Source organism: Periplaneta americana, chromosome 17, assembly GCF_040183065.1.
Source record: "Periplaneta americana isolate PAMFEO1 chromosome 17, P.americana_PAMFEO1_priV1, whole genome shotgun sequence".
Lineage (NCBI taxonomy): Eukaryota > Metazoa > Arthropoda > Insecta > Blattodea > Blattidae > Periplaneta > Periplaneta americana.
This window is the reverse complement of record NC_091133.1, coordinates 91705708-91728492: the sequence shown is the minus strand read 5'-3', so window position 1 is coordinate 91728492 and position 22785 is coordinate 91705708. Positions and strand designations below refer to the sequence as shown.

Genomic DNA, 22785 nt, shown 5'->3' with positions numbered 1-22785 from the left:
CAAGGGAGCGACTGAACTGTACTTTTTATTCTGTTATTTAATTAAAATACTTATCATAAAATTTTGTTAAATGCTACCCGAGCACGAATATGTACTCTTTCTGGGGGTGATACAGTGATTTAACAAAAAGCAATCTGCATCTTTGTTCTAGCAATATATTATTTTTTTAGTTGGTTATTTAACGACACTGTATCAACTACTAGGTTATTTATCGTCGATGAGATTGGTGATAGCGAGATGGTATCTGACGAGATGAGGCCGAGGATTCGCCATAGATTACCTGGCATTCACCTTACGATTGGGGAAAAGTCGGAAAAAACCCAACTAGGTAATCAGCCCAAGCGGGGATCGAACCCGCGCCCGAGCGTAACTTCAGACCGGCAGGCAAGCGCCTTAACCGACTGAGCCACGCTAATACATTATTATTATTATTATTATTATTATTATTATTATTATTATTATTATCATCATCATCATCATCATCATCATCATCATCATCATCATCTTCCTAACAAATATTAGGCCAAGTGGCCTGTTACGGTCTCAAACTAGAATTTTCAGTGCATCTCTTCTTTGGACGGCCTAGAGATCTTTTGCCATATGGATGGTAATGAAACAGTGCTTTTGGAATTCTGTATCGATTCATTCGTTCGAGATGACCCTTCCACTGAAGTTGATATTTGCTGATGAACTATATAATGGGTTCTATTTGAAGTTCTTGCATTATGTCCTCATTTTTTATGATCCCAGCGAGTGTATATATTATTATTATTATTATTATTATTATTATTATTATTATTATTATTATTATTATCATCATCATTATCATTATTAAAATAGGAAAGATTGGAGAATGCTGAGTTTGCAGTGAAAGACCTGTCATTTAGAAGCACACTATGTATGTATATATCTCGATATTCCGAAATATTTATTGTATCGAGGTATCAAAAAAAAGGGAGAACTCAACACTGCTAATTGTAAGTTAGTTTTAATTTACTTTGAGCTTCTGAGCCAAAATTAACAAGGCGATGATTGAATCAATATAGGCTAATTATATTTTCTTCGTGTTGCGTTTATATTTATACCAGAAAAGGAGTCGAATGTAACAGTAAAGACAGTATGCTTCCAGGAAAGTTTGATATAATTTGGAATGCAAAAACTATCTTATATACTTCGTTCCTTACTCTATCTCTAACGTTAACACGAAGGTTCAAAAGCATTCGGTGAGTGATATTATGCATTATATATGTCGTTATTCCTGGAAAATATTCTCCTCTCACTTTTATATACTTGACAGATGAATAAATGATGGAGTTCTTTTTTAGAAATTATTACGTAACCTAATTCTCGTAGTGTTAATCTCATTTACTTCTATTTCGTTATTACTGTAACTTTTGCCATTTAACTCAGCTTCTTGAAAATACTGTCTATGGACAAATATTGGCAATGGAGTTGTAAAATAGCATTGCAGTACCATTATTTTACAAAAAATATTAATTTCATTATTGATTTTAATATGTCACTTCAAGAATTCATACGATACCGTGTTAGTTTATTATTGTAAATGACGCTCTTATACTACCGATTTTTAATATCCATAAAATGAGCGATTTTCCATAAAATAAATAAGAATTTGAGGTATTAATTTGAATAATATTAGTATATTAATAATAAATTTCAATTCTTTAATTTCATTAATTGTTTAAATAATAATAATAATAATAATAATAATAATAATAATAATAATATTGTTTATTGCCAGAAAAATACAATACATAGAAAATAATTGTAAATTAACAAGATTCTAGCACTCCCCCGAAAGAATGTGTCCTCGTGCTCAGGGGAGAATTCGATACATAATAAATTTACATTAATAAATTACAATAAAATAACACCTAAAAATTAATAATTACTCATAATAAATTGATTACATAGGGTACATTTTTAAATTTCAAACTGTTGTAGGTAAATAGATGTCGATATCTCTTTATTAATTTGTTATAAATTCTAGGGGCGATATTAGTACTGTGGTTAAAAGCAGTGCTTGTTAAACAGTTCGGTTCAAACAAACGTATTGTATCCATGCCTTTGGTTTTGTGTTTGTGAGTATATTATCTGAAATATGTGTGATTTTTATTTATAAAATTTAATAATGCATTGATATAAATTTGATGTAGGCTACTTTCAAGACTTTAAATTCTAAAAGCAATTTTTCCGTAGGATAATCAATAGGTTTTTTAGACATATTTTAATGATTGTTCTCTGTAACAAATCTAGTGGATTAATATAGTTTTATAGGGTGCTATTCATAGACATTTCGCTAGCCCGCGCTACTAGCGTGCTAAAGTAGCCCTGACTATCGACTGGTTACTTGTACAGGATTCATATCATATCATACTGTATATCATATCATATCATATCATATCATATCATATCATATATCGTATCATATATCATATATCGTATCATATATCATATCGTATCATATCATATCATATCATATCATATCATATCATATCATATCATATCATATCATATATCATATCATATCATATGTCGTATCGTATCGTATCGTATCATATATCGTATCATATATCGTTTCATATCATATATCATATCATATCATATCATATCATATCATATCATATCATATCATATCATATCATATCATATCATATCATATCATATCATATCATATCATATCATATCATATCGCTAACACTGGTTTATGAATACGAAAAACGTTAGTTCGCTGATCATCCACCGGAAGCCCGCGCTAAGAATGTCTATGAATACGGCCCATAAGTACTACCCCATCCTAATTACCCAATGCTAACGTTTCATATTGGTTATAGACTGAAATAGTGGTATTCTGTATGAATTAAAAATACAAGCAATGACATTTCACATCTGTAAACACACACTCAATTGCCAACATGTCCCCCTGTGCTCACTGTACTTCTACCTTCTAGATCTTTGGGAGGACTCCAAGAAAGCTGGCAGAAGAATGTAAACAGGGCACTGCGTCCAATACGTGCAGGAATAATTATGATAATGAGCTTGGACCAAAATTGTATAGCTTCTGAAAATACTGATTTTCGACATAGTGACTTTTGCAAAGAAAGGTCAAACGTTTGAATGATTTATTACAGTTCTTAAATTTATAATCAGTAGCATTTAATAAAACAGTAATTCGGTATATACTGTACATGTTAGGATTTATAACGACTAATTTATTAAATTGTGTTGTAATAGCTCAATAGTCCACAGAAATTTTAAATTCCTATGAAGCGTTTTCGTGCTAGCTAAATTCATTGTATCCAGGATGACATCCGACAGGGAACCTGATGAAATTGCACGGCTTGTACATGAAAGAGTCCTCTTTCTTAGTTCTCATAATCTTATCCACTCTTCTTCTCTTTTCTTGTCTTTCTCTTTGCCCTTTTCATATTCTCTCCCTATCTCCCCCTAATACCCCATTAATCCTCCCTTCCCTCCTCCTTTTTCTGTTTCTCCTTCTAACTCTCTTGATCAACTCTCCCTTTCTCCTCCTTACCCTTCTCATTCTATCCGTATCTCATATTTCTCCTCCTTCCTCACTTCTCTCATTCTCTCATGTATGTGCTTCTACTTCTCTAACCACACTGTTCCTCTTCCACATCACTGCTCCTTCTCCTTCCACCACACTCTCCCTCCTTCTCCCACTCATCTGCTCCTTCTCCTGCCAGTCTGATCCTACTTCTTTTTTCACCCATCTTCTCCTCCCAATCATCTGCTCCTCCCACCAATCTGCTCCTCCTCTCACCTCACTGCTCCTCCTCCCAGCCCACTGCTTCTCCTCCTAGCCCACTTCTCCTCCTAGCCCACTTCTCCTCCAATACACTCTTCCCTCTCCTGCCCACTGCTTTTTCTCCTTCTCCCACCCACTGCTCCCAATTCTCCCAATCATCTGTTCCTTCTTCAACTTCCACTCATCTGTTTTTTCTCCCACACCATTGCTCCTTCTCCCACCCTACTGCTCCTTCCCCCTCTTCAAACCATCTGTTTCTTCTCCTTCTCCCACCCACATGCTCCTCCTCTTCTGACCTCTCTGATCCTTCTCCCACTTTACTGCTCCTTTTCATTCTTCTACTCTTCTGCTACTTCTCCTGTTCCTTCTTGCTTTGCTACTCATTCTATTTTGAAATTCCCTTGTTTCTATTCACGTTGTCCTTCCTTTTATTCCCTCTTCGTCCTCTTCCCACTCTTAAGCCTCTGTAGTCCAGTTTTATTCTTCTCCTTCTTCCTTTTACTCCTCCACTTGTTACTTTTCATCACCATCTCATCTTGCTTCACTACTCACGTCTGAGTCTTCTCCTCAAGAAGTAGGCTATTTCGATGCCCATCATTTTCTTCATTTTCCATTTAACATAATCCTACCATCACTTTTGGTATTCGAACCTCATTCATTCTTTCTAAAGGTTCAAAGCGTTTAATACATTTTTTTTGTTTCATTTTCTCGTAAACTATGCGTATTTTATTATCATTTTATTTCGTGAAGTCTGCAGAAAATTGTAATATTTTTTTTTAGAAATTTGCATTTGTGATTAACAGAATTTTAATTTCCTATAATTTGTTCTGAAAATATTCATGTCCTATTTCTATAAATGAGAGCTAGTGTAGCGATTGTCTTGAACAAACTGTGTTTTAAAGTTTTATTAATAACTAGCTGTACCCGTGCGCTCCGCTGCACCCGTTAGAAATAAATATAAAGTAATTACATAATTAAAATAGGACATTTGATCCAGGGAACATTCGTGTTTGATAGAAAGATAAATAGTTTAATATGTTACTTAATTTAAATTGTATTTAAAATATTAAAATGCGATCATTTTGATCCAGAGACCACTCATTTGGTGCAATGACAATTCCTTTAACATGTTTCTTAATTGTTATTACCAATTATTTTTGGAAAAGCGAAAATTAACGGAAAAATTTTGGCTACAGATTTATTATTATGTTTATATTATATTATATTATGAAAAAGTGTGTTGATAACGGATGTACACGAATTATAAAGTTTTTAATTTGTTGTGGGAGCTCTTGAATCTCAGGAGGAACAACTTTTACAACAGCGCAACATAATCTGCTTGGCTCATTACCCAATTTTTTTGCATTGCATTTATTGAATATGTATTTTAACACGATTCAATTGAGCATAGTTAAAATTTGAATTATAAAATAATGGATTGCTAAGCTAACGTACTATTACTGCATACTAAATCAATACACTCTCGTTGTTCGTTAATGTTCATAAACATTATTATAAGAATTACAGGAAATGAATATACAGAATAACCTATCAAGTTTTCTGTGCATAAGAAGCTATTTTAATCTTACCTGTCCTCAATTCACTCAGAAGTTACTGTAATAACACTATAGCATTATGTCCATACAGAGAAACTACATTTTCCAATGGTGAAATAATTAATTGAATCATGACTTGTTAAAAGGACTTAAGTCCATTGACTCTACTTTTGAGAAAACTAAAAAAAACTGTTTGCCGTCTGATTCAATTGTGTGACTTCAATTCAAATTACAGTAACTGTTGCTACTGTTATTCTCTGACATGTTTATTACAACATTTTTCATTTCCGAAACGTTTTCAATGTACTTTAAGGCGTTTATAATGCATGGAGTTAAGTCCTTTTAACAATTCATTTCCAAAAAATAAATATATTTCCGAAAATAGCACTTCTTATTGTTTTAGTTATTGTTATTCTCAATTAAAATCATATATTTTGTGATGTTAAACCAGTACCTCTCTTTATGAACTCAATAGTGGCGTAATATATTTTTGCTGAATGATCATTATATTCAAATAAAAGTTTATCTCTTACATTTTTGCAGGTATCTAACAATATTACAGAAGTAACATAATTATTATACAAATCGGTTAATTTAGCTTCCGATATTGCTTCATACGAACACAGAAACATTTTCTGTAGGCTATGATTCATAGCTTTCGATTGTTGTTGACCAATGCCCCTTATAGACAAAGTCATTTGTTTATTTCATTACACGGCCTTAGATGGCAGTTATTTTAATTTTAAAATTCATTTATCTCATTAAATATCAGTCCTATCAAAATTTTTCAAAGAATAAAACTTATCGGAAATTATTTTTAAAGAAATGTTTGTTATGTAACATTTTTAATAAAAACTAATAATAAGCGAGATATTTGGATTTATTTAATTCAGGCCCCCTTATAACCCCCCTTTTAAATAATGTATTTTGAATGCCATATAGCCTATAATCTAAGTTACAACGAACTTAATTTATATTCCAATTTTCATCGAAATCCGTTCAGCCATTATCGCGTGAAAAGGTAACAAACATACATACAGACAGATATACAAACAAAAATGTCAAAAAAGCGATTTTCGGTTTCAGGGTGGTTAATTATATATGTTAGGACCAATTATTTTTGGAAAATCGAAAATTACCAGAAAAATTTCGGCTACAGATTTATTATTAGTATAGATTCTATGCATATATAGATTTTATAACTTATTTACGTCTACATGTTTTTCATGTTATACGAGGCTGACTTGTTTGCTCGAAACCTTCATTAACATTTTTTTTTTTATTTTTTGTTCTCAATAACTCTGTTCCTAGTTATGTATTAATTAATGTTTATTTTATAGTAAAATGTAATATATTTTCTTAATTGATTTCATAAGTTACAATGAATCCATATGATTTGATGCATCTATAAAAGTAAAAATTTTCCCAATTGATACACATAGGAAGAAGAGTTGTAAATTCTTCACAATATAAGACCTCGATCGCCAGTAGAAGGAAATGATAAAGGTCAATTTCCATTGGTAGATTTATGCAAGTTTTAAAAGAGCTGCAATTAAATAGTACAGTAATCCCCCTTATTCGCGGAATCTGTATCCGCGATTAACATCGGCGACATTTTTTTTACGTATTTTAGCGGCTAGCGTCTTAATAAGAAGTTTTATAGAAAATCTAGAATTTATTCACATTAGTTGCATCCTGTATTCATAGTCCGTGGTAATACAAATCAGCAACGCTGTCCTTAGTGGTATTACCTTACATTTACCTCTCACTTTCCTGGCACGTGCTGCAGTAGCAACCTTACCAACGGTATATTTATAGGGTTTGCTATTATCCCCTGTGGGTTTCGGAACTTATCACCCGCGCATACAGGGTGATTACTGTAAATATAAAAAATATTTATTCATGATTGTTAATTTTTTAATAAAGAGAAACAATACTGATTTCCTATCAAAGCGTCTACACTTTTTAATAAAGAGAAACAATACTGCTTTCCTATCAAAGCGTCTAGTAGGCTTACTTATATTTTCGATACTTAGATTATCTTCTATAATACGAGTGCTGATAGTTTTCCGGTAATTTAATTGAGCTTAACGAATCTTTGTTGTCATGATAATTATTTCGAGACCGGAAGTCGAAAAATAACTATCTAATGACAGCAAACAATGAGTTTAAAAGCGAAACTAAATTACCTGGGAGTAACTATTATTACGAATTGTATTCGATAAGATAGTTCCAATGCGAACAACTATAATTCTGAACAACTATACATTCGAGGTAATAATAATAATAATAATAATAATAATAAGATTCAGAAAAACAGTCGAATCGAAGCAGAGATGATAAGAATAAAAGACTCCTTGGAATAAAAACAACTGAAAATTTGAGGTTATAACAACATTTCATTTTGAACTCTTTTATCATAACTTATTTACAATTTTCAACATATTTAATTGTATTGGAAACATTTTTACTTGCAGTAATTAAATGCACAATTATTGTTGCATTTTGAAACTGCGAGTTTCACGTTATTGCTTGATTCCTGAAACAGAGACGATACAGATAAAACAAATGAACGTATGAGGAAAAACTATCTATCACATTAATTTTGAGCAGTATGCTTTCAGCTATCAGTGTAATTTGATTCTCATTGATCAGTCTAGCGTCAAAGAGCTCGTTCATTGACTGAGAAATGTTCTCGTGGGATTATCACATGGATATGTCTTATCATATGAAAAATTTTCGGTGCCATATATTAACACAAAAAAAAAAAGACTTGAAGTAAAGAATAACTAATTGCCTAGAATAGTTTAAGTTATGTTGCAAGAATTATAATGTACTTTGTATCTGAAAGCTAATATTCTTATGTAGGAAGACAGACCTGTTGTTGAAAAAAACTATATATATTAACCATTATGTTGGGAAGTAGCAAGTTGTCATATATAATTAATATATCGTACCTTTGTAATGCTGCATTAATAAATTATTTATAGCGTTAATATTAATTTTAGTCTCTACAGAATATATAACGGAATATACTGTGTAGAGTTATGACCCCACTGTAAACTTCTTCCTGGCTAATAAATATTAGCATAAGGCAGTTCTCTGCCCACATCTTGCGTACGAGTCAGACGCAACTATTATGCCATTTCTTTCTCCAAGCAACTTTTCTTTGTACCTCAAGCCTAGTGGGTACATGGCTGAAGCATTTCTTATCTGATCTTTTGTTAAGAGTTTTGTTTTGTAATGTTTTCCTTCACTCTAAAACATAGGCTGTTAATCAAGCATGATTAATAATCCATATTGTCTTTTATAAATGTAATATAAGTCGTATTGTACATTCGTACCGGCAACAACAACACATGACCCCGTGTTCAGTTCCCAGAATTATTGATTTTAAGTACTTATAAAGGTAACGTCTCAAAGGACCTGACTGGGCAACTCTGTAGAAGGTTACCACCCCTCCCTGTTTAGCCTGATAAATCCGAGAGTCCAAACATTTGTTAGAGTCCGGGGTAACGTAATCCTGGACTCCCAAGTTCGGGAATGTCGAAATATATTTATCAATAATTATATGATTATTATTATTATTATTATTATTATTATTATTATTATTATTATTATTATTATTATTATTATTGCTGATGCTGTTTCACCTATGACTGTTGAGAGTCAACTACGAGAGTTCATTTACTAAAAATCAGAAAAAATGCATGCATTTATACAGGTGAACCGTAAGTAATGTATAATTAATTTCAGTGGGATATTCTTTGAGATATTTCAAATAAAATGTTTAATACAATATTTTGTTCGCTTTTGCTTCCTTTTCGAGATAAAAATTATTTTATATGAAACATTCCATAGCATAAATAAAGTGGATATAGGTTAAATGGGTCCGTCTTCTTGCTTATCATGTAATGTGTAGTCTTAATTATTAACTATGTCACATTTATTGATTGGAGTAACGTTTTCGGCAATTGCTTGCCATCATCAGATCATCATAAGTGTCATATTGTACACACTGAATACTAATTACGAATATAAGTTGAGTGAAGTAATATTCGGGCAAACAAACATGGTTACCACTTGGCTAGATAAATGTTATATTATAATTAGATGTGCACTGACTCAGCTGTTTACATGAACAATGTTTTCATTTTATCATAAATGTTAAGATTGGATACAAATTAAATCATGACGTGAAATAATTACATATATTATTGAATGTGGAAGTATTGTGTTCCATCTAATGCATAAATTGAAACAAGCAGGTTACGAACATGCTTCATGCTAAATAATTACTATATTTGAAAAATTCTGCTATTGAGAATTACATATACATATTGTCAAGTGATTACCTAATAGTATTGCATTTTATCATAAATGTTAAAATTGAACACAGAATGAAATGTGAAACAATTACATATGCTATTGACTCTTCATGTGGGAAGTACTATATTGCATAAGTTGAAACAAGTAAGTTACGAACATGCTAGATGCAAAATAATTACTGTGTTTTGAAAGTCATGCTGTTAAAATTACATTTACATATTTGCTTATCGGTCTACACCACCTTTGAAAAATGAAAATATACCATAGCATGTTTTGGGAAAGCCATTGATTTAATCCCGAATATGCTAAGTCAATTTAAGAAAGCGTGTATTACGATAATAAGTGATAGGAAACATTTTAGTTTTGTCCTTTAAATGTTCAGAAATTTTTTATCTGAACAAATGCAATTTTTCATTATGAAAATAAATTTTAAAATGTTACATTTGTTTAGATCAAATTTCTGCCCATTTAAAGAATAAAAAACTAAAATTCTTTTAATAATTTATTATCATAATACACTGCCCTCTTAAATTGACCCTTAATGAAACATTTATCCATTGTTAGCAAGAAATTATCAAGCAAGAGGAAGGCGTGACGTCGGGAGATCTAGAAAACGCTGGGCTGATGAATTATGAAGTCGGAACGGGCAATTGCCTAATCTTTGGAGTGACGATGATGATGATGATGATGATGATGATGATGATGATGATGATGAAACATTTCAAAGACATGGATTGGTAGAGGAGGACCAATACAATGACCAGTACATTCGTCGGATCTTGCTCCCTGCGATTTTTAGGGTATGCTGACAGACCGTGTATATGCAACCAAGGTTCGCAATGTTGACGATCTGCGAGAGAGGATATTGCACGTCATTGCAGCAATTCGAAAAGAAATGTGAATCCAAGCTCTACATGTCACATGGGAAAGGTTCCTTACATTGTGTTGAACTCAATTGTGAACAAGTAGGCTAGAGAAATTCTGAAGTTAGTGTATATACTGTCACTATCCATATGTGTTAACATTTTTTAGAGGCACACTGTATTTAAAAAGTCAGAAATTTCTGTTATTTACAGAATAATTCAGTATCCTTTTGGTTTGCAAAATTCATAACAGAAAAACCTCAATTTAGGAGTAATACAAGCTTTATGTGTTTTCCAGTTCAAGTGATTATCAACTCTGAACCAATACATTTAGTGCTTATAGATTCTTTCAGATTAGTTACATTTAATGTAATGTTATAGGAAAACTGAGGACTATTGTGTGTACTAAATTTGATTACAATGGTTTTATCTGCATTAAGTGCCAGTTTGTTTGCACTAAAACATTGAGATTTAACACTGCACTTAAAAGTGTTGTTTGTAAAATGATCGTATTGTTTACTTGAGATAATCAGACTTGTATTATCTGTAATTAATAAGATTACTTGGGACAAATTATTTATGGTTGCTGCTAAATCATTACTATAAACTAAAAACTGTAATAGACCTACAATTAAACTCTGGAGAACTCCACATTTAATATTTATAAATTCTGAGTACACTATATGTGCAGTGATAGTTCGTCTTCCGACGGGTGGCTTGAATGATAGTCGTGAATCCGATTCTGACAGACTGAGGGGATTCGATCCGGCATCGGAACTGGAATCTGGTGTGGCTTAGTGGATAAAGCGTCAGCATGTGAAGAAAATGGAATTTGAGCTCTCTTAGTTATGGCCGCTGTAACTACAAGAAAAAAAATAATTTCTGTTTCAAAACTACCCTTTAATAACTCCAAATGATAAATGTAATTTAATCTTCCAAAATTTAATGTTCACGAAATCGCTATTAGTAAACAAACATCCCCAATCCGATTAGATATTGCAGTAATTATACCTGAATTATAAGATTTAACATTTTGATAATAAATAACTAAACAGTAAGAAACCAAACCTAAACCATCCCAACCCAATAAAATTCTAATTATATTAGGTCTAATAATTAAAAACATTATAGATATTACAAATATAAGAACCAATAAAATAAACCAATTAATATTTACATCCCCATCTATATAATCATCACTATATAAAATAACTAAAGAAGAGATAAAAAAAACCTATAAATATTAAAGACATTCAATCAAATAAAAATGTTACAACAACAGATCCAGAATTAAAGCTAATAATATCCCATTCAATAAAATAAACTATGTCATTAATAACAAAATAAAAACCCATAAAAAACCAGCAAATCCATTAATAACTCCAGTACATATTCAACCAGAATGATATTTTTTATTCGCATATGCCATTCTACGATCAATTCCCAATAAATTAGGGGGAGTAATTGCCCTGGCAGTTTCCATTGCAATTCTCTTTATTATATCCATATATAATTCAAACTGCCGAGGTATACAATTTTACCCTATTAATCAAATTATATAATCCAGTTTCAAGTCCCGGCGTCGAAGAGAAGTTTTCTCTCTTCTAGCCAACCTTCATCATATGGTAATGCAGAATTCCTGCATGGAAATATGTGTACTCCGGTACATCATAATAATTGGAAATTAGATGTTTTTAAAATTAAATTTACACGAAAACCGTTCACGCTATTGAAATACGCCAGAGGGATAAATTATTCTTTATTAGATTTCCTATCGATGTGAGCAAAAATCACGATCCTACTCGCACTAGTTACCGATTAAGAGATTGTGGAACATTTGGAAAAAGAAAAAACTTTTTTTTCTGGAAAACTCCACTTTACACCAATATGATATTATAGTTTTTTGTTACATATAATATGAGCTATTCGTTCTGGAAATCTGCAAGACTGTTTCACTTCCACTCTGTATGTATAAACGAACAGTCCTATAATTTCTTTGAGTTAACGCTATAAAAATAATTGTTTATGGTATTCCCAAACAAATATTGTAGTTTGGTGATGAAGCAGTTTTATGTTATCTACTTCCGGAGAAGGGGGATTTGCGTCTAATTATAAAACACGAAACGTGTTGTCGTTTGTTGTGATCACCTGATCACATTTATTATTGCAAAACTTGCTTGCTGGCAGTTGAAACAGCTGACGTAAACGAAGATGTTCTCCTACACAGGTGGAGCAGATGCCCGGGGAGACAGACTGTGGCCGGCAGACCGCGGGAGTGGTACCGGCAGAGAGGGAGAGAATATGTGACGACTGCCTTCTGCCAGAGTCTGTGGTACGGGAATGCTGTTGAAGAGAAGAGGCCGCCTTGGGCTCCTGCAGCAACAGGGAGCGGCTCCTCACCTCCGTAACGATTCATCTCAACAACGTCGGGTGTGGTGAACCCAGAGGAAGAGTAATGATCCAAATCTGTTTTGGTGCGTTGAAAGTATATGTATTCAGCACTAGCCAAAATTGAAACTACCATAAAAAGAACTTTTTTAAGTGTGCAGGAACCGCAGTTTCTACTTGAAGTGTAAAAGACACGCACAGAACTTTTTAATTATTATTTAAAGGCGCATTGAAAAGTCTTACAACATCTTAAATCGCGTTTACTACCTTGATCGAGATGGAATTCTTGAATTGGAACAGTTATACCACTGCCTGAGGCTGTGAAAACGAATTCAGCGTGTTACTAAGACCAGTATGTGTGCCGTTGCATGACGTGGTCCTCATCGAAGTGTTAGGATAAGGCGTTCTAGGGATGTTGTACTAGTTAGTTTTCTTTCATCAGTCGCCGCACGCACGTGTTTGATGTTCTTTGATGCTTCTACAACTTTGATAGTGGTGAAGCCCGGATCAAAACCAGGGTATATTCAATATTGTAAATTAATAGTTTCAACCACGATTTCCTCAACGTATATCCGTGTCGTCTATGTCTGTGAGTTAAGTCGCACTTGAAGATTTAGTGAACTACATACAAGTTCCGTGGAACAGCATATAAAGTCAAATCCGTGTGAAGTGCTTCAAAAATCCATCTGAAGAGTTATAATTACAGTTGATCACGTGGCTCTTGTTTGGTTTCTGTGTATTTAGGCCAAACGTGTGATGCAAATTGCCTCTTTATCGAGAATCGCGTATAGTTCTGTTACATGTGCTTTGAGGTATAATGAGCATTGCCAGCTGTGTTGTGTGACGTGTTGACGGCGGTTGTTTTTAGGGTGTAAAGTTTTGTATCGGATAACTGTGGTGCGGCATGGGCTGCACGCCAAGTATTCTGCACCACCACCAACACGCGAACACTACCACCACCAGCAATAACAACAATCATCGCAATGGACCAGCCGAAGACGGGGAGGGTGTACCAGCCGACACCACTGGTAACAGCACACACGTTACCACAGGTAAGGCACCTCGCAATTATTCTTGTTTGTTGCGTTGCTAAGATATTCATTTATGTCGCTTTGGTTTGATGTTGCAATAAATAATTTCGTTTATTAATTAGATCAATTTTAGAATAAGCAATTCCGAAGATACGAGAAAAATGCATGTGATGCAATGTAGTTACGGTTATTGAGTAATGTTATTAACAGTTTTTCGCGCATAAATATTGATATAGGCCTATATATAAAATATATTTTGTGCGAGATCGTGCGTATTTGCTTGTTTTCCGCACAGAACCAATACGCGGTAAGTGTGAAATACCACATTCAGTATTCCCAACGTAACACACAACAATTTCCCTCTTCTTACCGCTTAAGCGCGACATTCATTTTACTGCTTTAGGCTTTTAACATATTATTTTTAGAGACGTTTAACATAGTAATAATTATAAATTGGAAACTTACCACTGCAATTTCATCTAAATTGCAATGTTAATTATTGTTTTAAATATTTGCAAAAATTAAGTAAAGTCTACTACTCCACGAAACTTATTGCATTCCTGATGCAAGTAACATTAAGGAAGCCGTGAAAAAATCAACAAGATTTCAGATGCGGATATTATTACTGCAATATGTTATATAAATAATATTGTTAAATTATTAAAATGAAAAATAAATCATTACATAACCTTACCGTTTGTTTTAAGTTCGCATTTATAGACTGGGGGGAAAAAAAGACAGACTTATATCACGGCCTGCTGGAGTATAGTAAACACAGAAAACATTTTATAGCAACAATGTTGAAGAAAGATATTTTGGTTTTCCGAAGTTGCCGTCATTAAACAGAAACCAACATGGAGATTTCATTGCAACTAATTAGAAATTCGCCTTTCAGGTATGTAATAAATAATCTTCGCACAAAATAATGTACGATACACGAGCGGTATGTTTGTTTTCTTGTTCTCGGAAATTAAAAAAGCTCAACTACGTTTCGCTTTTTCAATCTTCTCCTCGACCATGAAAACTTCAACATACCGCTATATATTACTATTTCCTCTGTTTCTATCAAACACAGACTAATGTCATTTGCACCGTGTGATAAACAAATATTGGTGAGTTGTGAAGTGTCTACAGAAACAAATTAATAATAATCCGTGGCGCTACAGCCCGTGAAGGGCCTAGACCGACCAGCCGGCTGCTGGCCTCACGCCCACATGGCATCCTGCCTAAGACTCACGTTACGTAATGCGCGCTGGTTCGAGTCCTCATGGAAGGAGAAATTTTCTCATGAAATTTCGGCCAGTGTATGGGACCGGTGCCCACCCAGCATCGTGATGCATTTGGGGAGCTACGATAGTTGGCGAAATCCGGTTGCGAAAGTCAGCTATAACGGCATTGGGGACCATCGTGTAACCACACGATACCTCCATTCTGGTTGGATGATCGTCCACCTCTGCTTCGTCATGTGGACGTGAGGCCAGGAGCCGGCTGGTCGGTGTGGGTCCCTTCATAGGCTATAGCGCCACGGATTACTATTATTATTTTTCTCAAGTAATATAGAGTGAAAGTTTGAAAAGTGTGAGATTAAAATTTTTTGTAATAGATGATCGTAACTATTGACAATCGCATTTTTTTCAATAGACTTTTCTCTCTGCCATGCTTACATTAAAAATGAATGATAATTTGTTTCTGTGGCCAGCTCACAACTCACCAACATTTGTATATCACACGGTGCAAAGGATATTAGCCTGTGTTTGATGGAAACAGAGGAACAACATATTTTATATATTCATATTTATAAGCGAAAATACTGCTTATAACACTACCCAGTACCCTTATTTATCGATTAAAATAATTTAGTACAGTTAGAAGTATCTAACAGGAAACATATTAAGTTATTTAATTCATTGAACGAACATTACACACTTTTATCACTGACAATGTAGTGCTAAAAACACCAGTTTTCAACACCTTTATCATAGTCACAACACATATCAAATTGTACTGCAATATTTATGTGGAATTATCATAGCATTAACACATTGATTAATTATGTAATTATGAAAAATGGAGACAGAGTCACCCGCCATCACGTTCCATTTCTTCCACTAGATGGCTCCTGCCATGACGCCATTTGCAAACGAAATGATACTAAACGTGAGGAATGTTACTACAGGTGTATAGTATTATGTGACAGGTTAGGTTAGGTTAGGTTTGGTATGTAGTATTATGTGAGAGGTGTTGCAACACTGAAAATCACTTTAATGTCTCCCACAAATTACGTCATATTCACGAAATATGGCGATGTTTTTCATTCATGCACGACGAATTTGTTATATAAATAAGGTGCGAGCTGGGTGGGCATACAGCTCTCCCAGTGATCACATCCAATTTCCACTACTCCATACAATAAATACTAGGCATTTTCAAGGTGTTTTAACAATTTTCTCTAGTGGCTAGTTCATAAATAACCTTCACCGTTGTTTCTTTAAATTGTAATAATAATAATAATAATAATAATAATAATAATAATAATAATAATAATAATAATAATAATAATAATAATATCTGGAAACTTATAATAATCGTAGTTTTTAATATGTACATCAAAGTGTCAAGAATATTGAGAAAAATAAGCATTTTATAATTACCAGACAATATGAAAGTATCATTATAAGAATTATATGTATAAATACTCCCGAAAGCATTCTATATACTTGAAGGTTTAACATTAGTGAGATCTGAAAATGAAATGTGCACAAGGAACAGACATAATAACGAACATATTGGACAGTGGTGTAATATGTTTTAGTAACAAGTATTAATAGAAACAGTGTGTGTTCGATATAGACTAAGTGAACTGAAAATCAAGAACGGAGTGATGAAAGTGTCAAATTTGAATTAATTAGAGGAGTGTAATAGGAAGTTAAGTAAAACGATAGAGATAATGAAAATAGATGAGGAGTATGGCGAGGGAGGCTAGCTAGGATAATGAAGTATAATATGTAGAAAATTGGTGAGATCTGAAAATGAAATGTACACAAGAAACAGATATAATAACGAAAATATTGGACAATGGTGTAATATGTTTTAGTAACAAGTATTATTGGAAACAGTGTGTGGTCGATATAAGTAATTTGAAAATCAAGAACAGAGTCGTAAAAGTGTCAATTTTGAATGATCTAAATTAAGTTGTTAGGTTTTAAAGGTGGGAATATTAATCAACCTAAATGGGGTCGAAAGTTAAATAATAAGAGCGTCTACGAAAGGTATATCTGTAATGAATAATTGTGGCATCGGATACAAAATTGTGAGGTCCACATTACATGGATGTAAATGTTGATAACAAATATAAATTATATCATATCATACTTGAAGGTTTAACGTCAGATTTTAAGTATTTGTACTTGTAATATGTTTATCCTGCTAAATATGCTGGTATCTCGTTAGTGAAGCACTTCATGCGACTTAAACGACTTTACCTCTAGGACGAATAAGAATTGTTTTGTGAGATCCAAGCCGCAGATTCTGTAATGTAATGCAGACAAGGTGGCCGTGAGATATATACAGTATATTGATAGCATCTTGTACGTCCATTACAGTTCCAAGAAGACTGGCTCCGCAACTGAATTTCCTAAAAGCAGGAAACGGCTTGCGTCTCTCTGCCAATCTTTCGTTGCGGAATGAATTTTATTGCTGCTAGAATTATCAATTATTTTGGCTCTTCGATTACATAATTCAGTTCTTCCAGTGAGGTCCAGATTCCACTATGAAATATAATATAACAAATTTGATATTTTCCATAGTAAATTACTGTTGAAAGGGTGTATAATATTTATTTTATAGTGAGTTAAAAAGCAGGAGAAACTCATCCTTCTTCGATATTAGGTCCATTATTTCGACGTCATCCTGATCATTTCCACAGCGACGTTATTCGTTGGAATTGAAGGCAGGAAAGATTATTGCAATGCAGTCTGAACCTTATCAAAATTATTGAAGTTTCATCTACATGGAAAATAGATCATCGACCGAAATTAACTTTAATTGAAGGGTGCAATGTGTGCGCTGTAATGCCAATAAAACTCCAGTGCCTTGAATCTTAGTTTTAATCATATGATGGGCTGGAGATGATAAAGAACTCGCTTTCGATTGACTAAAAATGGATAGCGATTACGAAAGGCATCGTATACGCAATTCAGTTCTTGAGAATACAGTTTGGCAGCAACGACCCGATCGTGCGGAATAAGTAGCCTACCAAGTAAAGTTTATCTTTAATATTCCACCAAAAACATAATAGTTTTGTTTTCAAAGCAGTTTTAACGAAACAAGCGTTTCACTTGTTGATTATAGGATATGCACTCCTTTCTTATATCCAGATTGCGAAAAGGATTTACTTTACATCCTTCGTGATGGTATTCTTCCAAAATCAGTCACGTGTATCAGCTGGCGGGACAATCTTAATTTGTCATTCAGCTTGTTTGTTCATCAATCTGTATGGATTTTGTCTGTCCGAATGCCCATAAACTGAAGCTTTCACAAATTAAGGAAAATTATTGTTGCAAAAGGATAAATTATCATGTACACTGCTCCGCTGATTTAGTAGAATGCGTATGAGTCTAAAGAAAGCAGAAAACAGTACAACGTGGTCTGTTGTATTATAACGAGAATCCAAGTCCCCGCATACCGGTAAGACATCATGTCATAAACACGTTTACGTCTGAGTATTTCTGACAAAGTAAGTATTATTAAACGCCTTGAAAACGAAACAAATATAAGGATAGTGCTGGAGAATTTAACATAAAATTATGTACTTGTTTATTTATTTATTGTTCTGTTTTATAGATAGATATATTTTAGGAAATATAATTAATTTGTATTAACGTTGTATCAGATTCACTTTTTATACTTAATAAATTAACAAATCTTAAATGCTCATTCCCGTATGATGGATTCTTTTACTGTCCATGATATTCCTTGAATTTCATGCTATACCTAAACATGATACTTACCGATTGCAAGGAACTTGCTCCGCGTGTTATATTTAAGTAGCTAAACATTGGCTTTCTCCTATATCGAAGGAGTAGTTTACTTCATAATGATTATTCTTCAGTGTATTTCGGAGAGCCCATGTCCAACGAGGGGGTTGCCTGGTGTGGTCCTCATTTAAATACTTAAACTAAATCGACTTAACACTTCTATGCACTATTCTTTCGCCTTAAATTTTGAAAATTCATTCGCCAATGTTGTTACAATTAAATTTTTCTCTCTAACAGTAGCACAAAATTGTTCTTTTCAGGCATTTTGAGTTCAGTTAAAACTTAACCTAAAGTCGGAATTTTCTATAATTATTTGTATTCGAAATTATTATTTTTACAATTAATTGTACTAGAATTATGAATTATTTTTAATACGAGTTTATAATTTTATTTCCATAACTTAGTGTTTCACATATCTTACAAAAAGTAAATGTTAGGAATTTTATTATAGTATTAATCGATTTTCCTATTTCGCTATTTAAATATAGAAATGTAGTGAAAACAACGTCGCTTCGAACACACTGTAGGCAACATAATAATTAATTAGAATCGTTATTTAGATATATTTGAAAGCTAGCTTATTTTGATCAGCTGGTAACTTCCGGACCACCAGACTTACCAACTTCTCAATTTTTAATGGTGCCGGATAAGATAGCAGCGAACTACTAGAATTTAAAAGCGGATTCAGTTGGTGGATATCCACATTGAGTCAAGAAACGTAGTTTTTTTCTCCGTTTGTTTACTTCTTTAGTCGAACCTTATGGCACAGACATTAGCTGTGTTTATTTCCTCTAGTTTTTCTAACGTATTGGGGACGAACTTGGTTTCAAGTAGGTTTACTTCTTTTTCTGTTCTCCTTCTGTTTATTTATTAGTCAAGTTATAATGCATTGTTTAATAGCATGTTTTCTATGATAGAGTTGGCAACACTAAAACGAGCATTTTGTCTCTATAGATGTTACAAATGATTCACCATGGTATTACATAGCGCCGTTTGTAATACTAATAATTTGCGCAAACTGCTTTGTAAATGCAGTTGACACAAACTATTACGGACTCCTCTGGTGAGACGTATAGGGTTATTGTAAAGCAACTAATATGGTTGAAATGAATATAAGTGCCAAAGTCAACAATCAAGATGAACTGTACGGCTGTGGAAAGTGTTGAGAATGAGAGTCCGTGCACATGGATTATCTGTTTCCCATATTGTACAATTGTATTGACTCCATCATTGAGAGTGAAGTGTGATTCAGGTGTCCATAGTATTCAGATAACCATCCCGAGTTCAATTTCCATCTGAGTTAGGAGGAGTCTCCATTGAAAATCATGAATATTTTCCAAAAAAAATTATTGGCTACCGGTATTTCACTTCTTTAGAATGTACAGTAGTGGCAAAAAACCGAACCGACTCTTGTAGCTGATTTCAGAGCCTTGTTCACTCCAGAGCACGATAGACTGATAACTAAGACTTTCGTGGTTCCAATCCTGCCTGGGAAGGAAACTTTTTTTGTTCCTTATTCAAATTTATTCCCAATACTTTTCGATTACTGGTAAAATTCATGTTCTGGAAATAATAAGTTAATTTAGTAAAATATCGCTGCAATCGAAAAGTATTGGGGATAAATTTGAATAAAGAACAAAAAAAAAAAAAAAAAGTTTCCTTCCGAGGCAGAATTCGAACCACGAAAGTTTTAGTTACCAGTCTATCGTGCTCTGGAGTGAACAAGGCTCTGAAATCAGCTACAAAGGTCGGTCCGGTTTTTTTTTGCCACTACTGTATATTTTCATACCCCAAATGGATTTAGTTCAATTCTGATTACAGATATGTTTATTTTTTTAAATTAAGGCTGAAAGGGGGCGTGGAATTTAAAGAGCTGTCAAAATTATTTTTTCATCAAAGAATTCTATTTTACAAATTTCTTATTACAAACCTAGTAACTTTTTGTTCTAAAGTTGGCTCCCTGAAGTTACTAGATGAATGTAGCGGAGGAGAATTTTAATTGACATAAATATTAATTTTACTTTCAAATCAATTTTTCCGTAAGTTTATTTTTCTTGATTCAACACCAACTTTTTTATGCCAAATATTAATCAATCTGGATGAAAATTTTATTGCAAGTATTATGAGGTAGCTGCATGTTTCTGTGCATTTATTTCGTGAGATGTGCTGCTAATTTATTTTATTAATTTTTTTGATGAATTATAGGAAAAATAACATTTTAACATTTGAAAAAAATTGTTGAAGTTGAATAAATGAGATATTTCATAACATGAATGCATATAAATATTCCTCTATGTCTTGTGAATGTAACTAAAAAAAACTAAGCGTAAAAATTGAGATATTCAACTAAAAACTTGGGTTAGAAAATATTTATAAAAAGAATAGAAAGAAAGAAAGAAAAAGTCAAAAGCCAAAAATATTTGGTTGTTCAAATCATACTCTCAAAGTTGGGTTGAAAAAATGATTAGGAAAAAAGTTGTCATTTTTAGTGGAGCGTCTTTGCGCACATGAAGTTTAAAATGCATGCAAACTTTCAAACTCATTTTCCCGTACTTTTTTTTTTTTTTTTTGCTCACTTCTCTGCATTCACATTACTAAGAATTCCACAAATTTTAAGCTAGGGGACGGAAATTTTTACTGCATGTTTCTTAATGTATACTAAAAGAAATGTGTGTTGGCATTTTTTTTGAAAAAAAAAAAGAAAGTAATTTTTAAATAAAAAATAAAATATGTGCTTGCACTTTGTAAATTTTATAAATTCGAATATGAATATGTTTAATTATTTCCCCCATATTTACAAGATAAAGCTAAAAAATGTGAGAATATAGTAACTCTCTAAAGAGATCATAGGTATTGTAGAAAAATTTCAGAGAGAAGCATGCTTAAATTTGCGGGAGAAGAAACATTTTGAAAATATGTGAATTATTAGACTATTATTTTTAAAATTTAAACAAACCCTTTAAGCTACTCAACTTATAAACATGAAATTTGACATCAGTAGGAGCATGTGTACAGTAGTGGCAAAAAACACCGGACCGACCCTTGTAGCTGATTTCAGAGCCTTGTTCACTCCAGAGCGTCGATGCATATTCCTTGGACCGGAAACCACCTGTGCAGTTGAACAACAGCCACGCAGCTGGTTACTGTTTTCGTCTTCATTGAGTAGCAAAAACCAATATTTTCTTCACAAAGAAAATGAGTAATATGTAGGCTAAATTTGGTTTACGAGCATACAGTAGAATTCCTCGTATCCTGCAACTGTGGGACAAAGCCAGTGCCGGATACCTGATTTTGCCGGATAATTGGAAAATACTTTTCGGGTCCAAGGAATGTTCACCGACGCTCTGGAGTGAACAAGGCTCTGAAATCAGCTACAAGGGTCGGTCCGGTTTTTTTGCCACAACTGTACATAAAACCAAGACTCTTACTTACTTACTTACTTACTTACTTACTTACAAATGGCTTTTAAGGAACCCGAAGGTTCATTGCCGCCCTCATATTAGCCCGCCATCGGTCCCTATCCTGTGCAAGATTAATCCAGTCTCTATCATCATACCCCACCTCCCTCAAATCCATTTTAATATTATCCTCCCATCTACGTCTCGGCCTCCCTAAAGGTCTTTTTCTCTCCGGTCTCAAGACTCTAGTTTGAAAAATATATAAAATAGAAATTTCACTCATCGCCCCCATCTTAAAAGAAGAAACTGACTAAAAATCAATTGGTACTTATTTTTCATGGTACCAAGTAAAAGCTGAGTTGCCTATTTTAAATTAAAAAATACCACCCTGGAG

General features: G+C 33.3%; 1 protein-coding gene across 3 annotated transcripts in view; it reads left to right on the top strand.

Moving 5' to 3' along the window:
* The window catches only part of Pde8 (phosphodiesterase 8), a 770548-nt gene that overhangs the window by 204975 nt on the left and 542788 nt on the right, over positions 1 to 22785 (top strand). For all 3 annotated transcript variants that reach the window (XM_069816063.1, XM_069816068.1, XM_069816069.1), the window contains exon 3: positions 12766 to 13978. In XM_069816063.1, the coding sequence (XP_069672164.1) occupies positions 13831 to 13978 (148 nt within the window). In that variant the 5' untranslated portion in view covers positions 12766 to 13830. The remainder of the gene's footprint in view (positions 1 to 12765; positions 13979 to 22785) is intronic.